The sequence below is a fragment of the Nicotiana tabacum genome, chromosome 5, assembly GCF_000715075.1.
Source record: "Nicotiana tabacum cultivar K326 chromosome 5, ASM71507v2, whole genome shotgun sequence".
NCBI classification, from domain to species: domain Eukaryota; kingdom Viridiplantae; phylum Streptophyta; class Magnoliopsida; order Solanales; family Solanaceae; genus Nicotiana; species Nicotiana tabacum.
This window is the reverse complement of record NC_134084.1, coordinates 110,126,350-110,135,511: the sequence shown is the minus strand read 5'-3', so window position 1 is coordinate 110,135,511 and position 9,162 is coordinate 110,126,350. Positions and strand designations below refer to the sequence as shown.

The window sequence follows — 9,162 nt, the reverse complement described above, 5'->3', positions numbered from 1 at the left end:
TTGGCTGCTGTAATATATGCTTTGAAGATATGGCGGCACTACTTATATGGCATCCATGTTGACATGTACATAGATCACAAGAGTTTACAATACATCTTCAAGCAGAAAGAGTTAAATTTGAGGCAGCGTAGGTGGCTTGAATTACTGAAAGACTACGACGTCGAGATATTGTATCATCCCGGTAAAGCCAATGTTGTGGTAGACGCTCTCAGCCGTAAATCAATGGGAAGCTTAGTACATATTGAGGCAGGTAGATGGGGGTTGACTAAAGAGCTTTATCAGCTAGCCAATATGAGAATCAAATTGTTAGACTCTGATGACGGAGGTGTTACTGTACAGAATACATCAGAATCATCTTTGGTAGCCGAGGTAAAAGCACGGCAATATGAAGATCCTATCTTAGTACGATTAAGAGAGAGCATTCAACAGTGTAAAAGTATGGCTTTTGAGATTGGAAGAGATGGGGCACTGAGATACCAGGGCCGATTATGTGTGCCTAATGTGGCAGGGTTGCGAGAGAAGATTATGAATGAGATTCATCCATCCCGGATCGACAAAGATGTATCATGATGTCAAGGAGCAGTATTGGTGGGATAACATGAAGAAGTCTATTGCAGAATTTGTAGTCCAGTGTCCCAATTGTCAACAAGTAAAGATAGAACATCAGAAACCCGGTGGATTGCTTCAGAATATAGAGATTCCGACCGGAAATGGGAGGTGATTAATATGGACTTCATTACTGGATTACCTCGCTCTTATCATAAGTTTGACTCCATCTGGGTGATAATTGATCGACTTACAAAATGTGCCCATTTTCTGCCAGTTAAGATAACTTACAGGGCTGAATATTATGCGAAGTTGTATATCAAGGAGATTGTTAGGCTTCATGGTGTGCCGGTATCTATTACATCAGACCGAGGAGCTCAATTTACAGCTAAATTTTGGAGGTCTTTTCAGAAGGGTTTAGGCACACAAGTGAATCTCAGCACTACATTTCATCCGCAGATTGATGGACAGGCTGAACGTACCATTCAAACACTGGAAGATATGCTATGAGCATGTGTTCTATATTTTAAGGGAAATTGGGATGACCATCTTCCACTCAAAGAATTCGCCTCCAATAATAGCTACCATTCCAGTATTAAAATGGCCCCATACAAGGCACTATATGGGAGAAGATGTAGATCACCAGTTGGATGGTTCGAAGTCGGTGAAACAGAATTATATGGGCCAGATTTGATTCACCAACCTATTGAGAAGGTGAAAGTGATACATGAGCGATTGAGGACGGCATAAAGCAGGCAAAAATCTTATTCCGATATCCGACGTCATGATTTGGAGTTTGAGGTTGGTGATTGGGTTTTCCTGAGGATCTCACCAATGAAGGGTATTATGTGTTTTGGGAAGAAAGGTAAGCTGAGTCCAAGGTATATCAGGCCGTATAAAATTCTTCGACGGATTAGACAGGTTGCTTATGAGTTAGAATTGCCATCCGAATTGGAATTTGTCCACCCGGTATTCCATGTATCTATGTTGAGGAAATGTATTGGAGACCCTTCTCGAGTCGTCCCTATCAAAGATGTACAGGTTATAGAGGACCTATCATATGAAGAAGTGCCAGTGGCTATATTAGATCGACAAGTCCGCAAGCTGAGAACAAAAGATGTAGCTTCCATCAAAGTATTATGGAGGAACAAGAATATGGAAGAAATGACATGGGAAGCAGAAGAGGAAATGAAGTATAAATACCCGTACCTATTCCAGAACGAAGATAACAAGGATGCTGGTGGAACACATGATACATTGGAAGGTGAAATGGCTCTATGAGGTAAGCAATAACTTGAGAATACTCTTCCTTCATACAAAATGGCGATATGCAGATAATGTACATGTCCATAATGCTTTGCATACTCTTGTAAGGCCATACGTTGAGTTAACCGCTTGCAAGTTTGTCCTCTATTTATGGGAGAAACTTGGCCGGAATCCACGATGATTTAAACTCCCCATGAACCCTTACATTCGAGGACAAATGTTCCTAAGGGGGGAAGTGTGTTACAACCCATATCCACACGTGTTAGTTCATGCCATATATTAGTTAACATAAAACCAAGAAGGAATTACCTTTGAGATGATACGAAGTTAATCCTATTGGTCTTAAGTGATTCAAGGGTGTATAAGGGTGATTAACAAGTATTAGAAGTTAAATGAATCAAGGATGTTGTAACTCGTATTTTCAGGTAAACCTAGAGGTTCTTAATACCTTCAAGAAGTCATGTATTAAGGTATTTGAATCATATAATATCCGTATCATAAGTCTTGAAGTAAAATGAGTTATGAAACAAAAGTCGACAAACGTTGTCGCAACTTTGGTTCATAATTTTACTTAAACATTAGGTCAAATGTTTCTAAGTTTTTCTCCTAATTTATAAGGAATTATGGGGTGATCTACCCACCAAATTAAAGATCTATTAGTCTAGTTTTCAACTCATTAAACCGTTTTTTAGTACGATCTCGTAGTATAGAAATATTCATATTTTCGCAAGCCTGCGCAGATTCCACTGAACTCAGTTATTTCATCCATATTTCAGACATCTTTAATACATTTTTCTCTGCTGTGAATTCATGGTAATTCATTCTATACATGTAAGAACTCACGGGATGGTGATCGGAAGACGTGAGTTCGAGTTATTCACTTGTAGCAGACTGTTTTATGGACTGTTTTGTGTTGTTGTTGGGCTGCGTGTTTTACTACTGTTTTGTGGAATTTTGGAGGTGGACGGGTGTGGAGAAACACAATATATATGTAGGGTTGTGGGCTTATAGTTATTCGTAACATTTTCGGGTCGTTTGACACGACTACGGTGGTCGTCGTATGTATGATGTAATTAGGTTGTGCGTGGACTTATTTGGGAGGCTCAATATGTTTATTATTGATGTTGTTTGGGCTGTTTGGTGATTGTTTTGAATGGCGTGAAGTCATATATATAGGGGAGGTGCTGTCCGTTTCAACGTAAAATAGGTTGTGGTCGATACATAATAGTTATGACGCTTAAATGATAACGATAGTATCGTTTCTCTTATTGAAGACTAAGGAGTTGTGACAATTGCATAGCTTGAGATTGGGGCAGTATATACAAGGTATGTGAGGCTATCCCTTTTCTTCTTTTGCACGACTCCGATTGTACATAATGTAATGAACGAGCTTCCAAAGATACTCTACTCTTAGAAGCTAGCAGTACTTCCATTGCTTTCCCTCTTATGGAACGATTGATGTTAATGTTGCTTCTTATTCTTATGTTATCAATGTTGTTGGTACTTCCTGATTCTTATAAGGTTCATAGTGAAGAGTTAGTCCTAATAACGTGTACAGAGGATACCGACCTTACGTCACTTCGAAAGGTTTAGAATGTGATTCCATGAGTCGAGCATGCATTATATATATGTATCTATTTTACTCTACCGAGCCGCGCTATAGTCGACCGGGTATGATACCTATTGTGCAACCACTAATCAGTTGGGTTTTATCGAGCTCCACATGACCGGCTACGATTCTATCGAGCCTTATGATGGCCGGGTATGTTTTTTACCGAGCTTATTATGGCTAGGTACGATATGATGATGATGATGCCCACAGAGGCGTATGTTTTAAAAGTTTATATATACATACATATGTATCATGCATTTCATGTCAGTAGCCTTCAGAGGTACTAAGATGTTCCAGGTTGTATATTCTCTATCTCTGCTTACATTACTGTTCGTATTTATGGTTCCCTGCCTTACATACTTAGTACTTTATTCGTACTAACGTCCTTTTGTTTGTGGACGCTGCATGTCGTGCTGCAGGCCCTAATAGACAGGCAGGTGTAGCTTCCCCACCACAGTAGGTTGTCCAGTTCAGCAGTGATTGGCAAGATCCCTTCCCCGGACTTGCCGTGGTCTTGGTATGCATTTTTGTTATAGACATTATGGGTATGTCGGTGCCCTATTCCGGCTATGTTGCAGCACTTATGTTCATTTAGAGGCTCATAGACAGGTGTCAACTCATGTATAGTTTGGTATGCCTTGTCGGCGGGTTTTTGTTGTATAGTCTTTCATGGTAGCGTGGTAGCTCGTACCTTATATGTAGTTTCTTGATTGTCTGATCATCCCCTGTTATGTATGTTCATGCCATCATATTTTATTGTTGGTTGTCCATGATCCATGTCTACCATTTATATTGATCTCATTAACCCTAAAAGATAATAAAAAAAAGGTTAGATAAAATGTACGTTGGTGCTCGGCAAGTATGGTCGGGTGCTAGTCATGGCCCTCCAGTTTGGGTCGTGACACAGTTATACCCAAATATCCTCAATTGAATCAGCAGCTTTGGTCAAGATGTTTGCAAACCCTTCATCAATTAATATTGACCATGCCCAATTTTCAAGAGTCCTTTTCTTCTTTTCAACAACTCCATCTGAGATGGTATTCTTTGAGCTAAGTGGTTGAGTGGTTCTTATTGAATATAACATTCATCCACTTATGGCATTATCCAAACCTATTCCATAATTTATTCTGATGCAAGCCACGTTTGTTTCTATCGGTACATGGATTTTCTTAACAAAAGCCACAGTTTCTTAAAAGATCTCATCCTTGGTTCTAAAGTGTTGTCTGCCCCTTTTGGGCTTGAATGAAGATCTGACATGCTTTCCTTTTGCACATGCATTGCACACTTCATGTTACTTGTTACTCAATTTGATCAGATCACGAACCATGTTGTTCAGATCCAGTTTGTTTAGAGATAGACAAAGTGCAATGTTACAGTCTTTTGTCCCATTGCTTAGCATTGTCTTCAACAGCTTCCAACCAACTTATATCTCCACTTTGCAGAAGCTCAATCACAGTAACATAAGTACTCCTATGTCTTTCGGCTACAACATCACCTCACCAGTCACAGTATTTGAGATTATGCATATCCTGAACAAGCATTCCACCTTATTCCCTTTGACACAAATCTTCCAACTCCTAGAGCGTACCCCTTTTTAGCTATTTTCAAAAGGGTACACTTTCTCCTTTCAGGGGTTTTAGTAAAGGAAAGTTGATTGTATTTCCAATCTTGTCCTTTGAGCAACTACTGTTCATGTGTCATTATTGGATGTTTTCCTTCACTACTCCCTGCACACGGAAATTAAGGGTTAGATTTAGGAACCAAACAAGTTTGGGTGCCTTGTTAAGAGAAAATGGATAAATGAGTGCTCTCTTAGTTGAAACAAGCAAAATGCATTTCCTATTTGATGGTTTCCTATTTGACGGATCAGGTCCTCTTGCAGTATTTGCTCTCTCAGCAAAGACTTTAATTATTTGATGAGACTGAACCCTAGCCATGCAATTTTCCTTGAGCTGCCCATTGTTGCCACAGTGGGTACATAGTCAATTGTCAGGTACAATAACATACTTGCTATGGGGGTTGTAGGGAATCTTTTCCCTTTGAAACCCAATCCCCTGCATGTTTCCCCCAGAGTTGGTGTACATGGCAGTGATAGCATCCGAGGACCAGGTCCACTTAAGAGATTTCTCAAGATCACTCTTTACTTTCCCTAGTTCTTCCTGAAGCTCTTTGTTTTTATCAAGTTCAGCACACAGACTAGTCTTTACCATGTTTAACTCATTTCAAGCTTAATGTGTGCTTCACTTGCAACTTCTTTTCCCTTTTCGGAGTTTCCAGGCCTATTTACTGTTTTAAATTCCTCAATTGTTTCTTTCAAATCTACTACCACCATTTCTTGCTCAATGATAGAAACTCTCTCAGTCAAGGTTTCCTTTTCTTTACTTGCACACTCAATGGTTTCTTTGAAGTCCACCATAACCACCATTAGATCATCTCGTTCATGTTCTATACTAGCAATTATCTCTTCTAAGTCATTCTTTCAGGTTCTCTATTGTTTCTTTCAAATCAACTACAACGACTACTAAATCATCTCTAGTTTGTTTAGCTTCCCCTAGTTCCATAGTTAATGCATCTTTATCATTGATAAGATTATGGTAAGCATCAATTAGCAAATTTGCTAATGACATGAGATTTTTAGGAGAGTAAGGTTTCAGATTTCTCTGAACATCTAGAAAGTTTACCTCATCATCGTCGTGATCTTCATCGTCATCAGATTGAGCCATTAGAGCAAAGATTAAATCATACTCAGTTGTTTCATTTTCCACTATCCATCATTGAACTACCACCATGGTCGTCTTCTTATTCAGATTCGTTGGAGGAGTCTCCCCATGCAGCAAGAGCTTGCTTTACAATGTTGTCAAAATCATTCTTCCTCTTAAAGCATTTGCCAGGAACCTGGTTCCTCTTGGCTGCTTTGTCAAAGTTGTTATTATACTGATCTTGCTTTAGGAAGGGGCAATCCTTAATGAAGTATCCTGGCTTTCCAGATTTATGACAAAGGTCATAATTTTTGGGCTTGCTGGAGTTTCCCCTTTTTGGAATGCCTTCATTCCTGCGAACCATCTTCTGGACCCTCTTTGTCAAGTAATCCATGTACCCATCTTCACCACTTGAGTTACTGCTCAGGTTCTTCTCCCTCTTGGGCTCTCTTCTTTCATTGTCCTTCTTCTTATTCATTACATAGGTTTTTAAGTTTCCAACAAGTTCATCCATGGTCAGTGTCTGCAAGTCCTTAGCCTCTGTAATGGCGTTAACTTTACTTTCCCAAGAACTGGGCAGTACACTAGGTATTTTTCTGACAAGCTTGTTTCTTGGAATACTTTCACCAAGCAAGTGAAGCTCATTCATGATGGAGGTGAATCGAGTATGCATATCTTAAATGGATTCATCATCTTTCATTCTGAAGAGCCTATATTCTATTGTGAGCATATCAATTTTTGATTGAATTCACCTGAGTTGTTCCCTCGTGAGCTGTCTGAAGAGCCTCCCAGATCTCTTTTGCTAATTGACAAGCTAATATCCTATTATATTCATCAGTGCCAATACCACACACAAGAATTTTCTTTGCTTGAAAATTCTTTTCTATGGCATTTCTATCAGCGCCATTGAATTCTTTCCTTGTCTTGGGAATGACTACAGCTGGATCGCCAAGGTTCTTTGTAGGGAAAAAGGGTCCATCACATATTACTTCCCATAACTCAGAGTTTTCATCCATTATAAAGTCATGCATGCTAGTTTTCCACCACCCATAGTATTGACTGTTGAATCTAGGAGGTCTATACGTAGATTGACCTTCTTCGAAGTTTAGAGGAGCACCCATGAGGATCTTTTCTAGGTGTTGACTTGATATGAAGAACCCGTTCTAATACCAATTGATAGAATGTAAGGGTCCACCAACTTCTATAGAGAACCAGGTTCTCTATCAGGTTCAACAGTACACACACGCAAAGCAAAAATTAAATAAACGGAGGAATTTTACATTGAAAATTCCCAGCTCAACGGGATAAAAAACCACGACCTACCCTTGTAGGATTTCAACTTTACTACTGAGCAACTTTCAGATTACAACCTATGAAACCTAGGAATTAAACTCTTAATCCTTCACTAACTTGTAACATACCTGTTACAAGCCACTTTTCAATAACTCTATTACAAAGACTTTGAAACTTGACTAACTCTAGCGACGACTTAAACGCGCAGGTTTAAGGTTTACAAAGGTTTCCTATAGAATGCTTTTTGAACAAGCGAGATAGGAATTTCAGTTTAATACGATTACAAAGTTACAACTCAACTAAGGACATACAATAACTGTATGTGGGAACTGGTCCGTAGTTGCTTTGTTCTTTGTTCTTGAAGCACTTGACACTTACTTGCTGAATGATCACGTGAGTGAGCTTGAGTGAAATCTTTAAGTGTTCAAGTGTGTTGTTTTATCTCCCTTTAATGCATATATACATGTATGACATCACTTACAATGATGCAAGCAAGGTAGGTAAAAAATCTTCCCTGAAAAGTTGACTGCAACATTGTTCTTGCACTATAGTGTGTGCAGGCAGCAACTTTCCAGCTGGAGGGTTGACTTCGTACAGTCTCCTTGGGAACTGGTAGGGACCTTGTCCCTTAGTTGTTCCTTCCACTCTAAGGAGTTGAATCATATTCCAGGCTGAATCCCAACCTAGAACCTTGTGATCTTGAGGTATTGTAAATGTGTAACAGGTTCCTTATCTGGTTCTAGATAGTAAGTTTGTTAGATCATCAAAATATAAAGTAAAGTACTTATAACCAAAAGTACTTGTAACCTATCACATGTCTTCAAGTGGAAATCAAGGGCCACCTCTTTATGAACCTCACAAAATAAAGGATAAATAAGAAATAAAGAAAGGAGCCAAGTTTGTACTGAAGTCTGAGAGCAAGGAATCAATGAATGTTAATTCCTCGCCATTAAAGGTCACTACAAAAGTGAGTAAGAAGCAAAGTGTGAAGACAACGGCCTTACAGGATAAAGTTGGCCAAAAATTAATTCTGAAGGAAATGCAAGAGAAAGAATTCCATTCTTGGACTGTGATATTCCAAAATGTTTTGAAGAACTCCTTGAGTTGGAACTCATTGAGTTACCTGAAATAAAGTGGCCAGACAAAGATGGAAGGACTACTGATCCAAATTATTGCAAGTACCATTAGTTGATTGGCCACCCTATTGAAAAGTGTTTTATCTCAATGAGAAAGTCATGGACTTGGCCGCTAAAGGAAAAATCTTGCTTGAGGATGAGAAGGAAATTTCGAATCAATTTTGTAGAAGTACATGAATCTGATGGCGTCAAAACTGAATCATCACCTAATATGATTAAATTTGGTGACTTTTAACCTTTTTATGTGAGCAAAACATTGCTTCTCCCTATAGTGAATGAAGTAATAGTGGAGGAAAGATCTCAAGAGGATAGTGGATCACGTGATGGTCAAACTGATGATGAAGGTTGGATTGTTGTGACTCGGTGGAGACGTTGTAAGACAAATTCACAAAGGGAATCAAATAAGCAATTGATTAAGGGGAAAATGGTGAAAATACCCAAGAAGGAAATGATAAAGAAGAATTGGAAGAAAACAAAAATAGAGGAAAACCAAAATCAAAGGCTACGTCGTCCAGCGACATTGGATGAATTTCTACCAAGCTGGTTATGCACACAGCTTCATGTGTAAATATCAAGGCCTCATGTTGTAAGGTAGAATAAGAAGAGACAA

At 39.0% G+C, this 9,162-nt stretch overlaps 1 protein-coding gene across 1 annotated transcript; it reads right to left on the bottom strand.

Moving 5' to 3' along the window:
- Window positions 1-6,854: 6,854 nt before the first annotated feature.
- On the bottom strand, window positions 6,855-7,244 carry LOC142180907 (uncharacterized). The gene has a single exon (XM_075253010.1). The coding sequence runs from the start codon at window positions 7,242-7,244 to the stop codon at window positions 6,855-6,857; it is 390 nt and encodes a 129-aa protein (XP_075109111.1).
- Window positions 7,245-9,162: the final 1,918 nt, after the last annotated feature.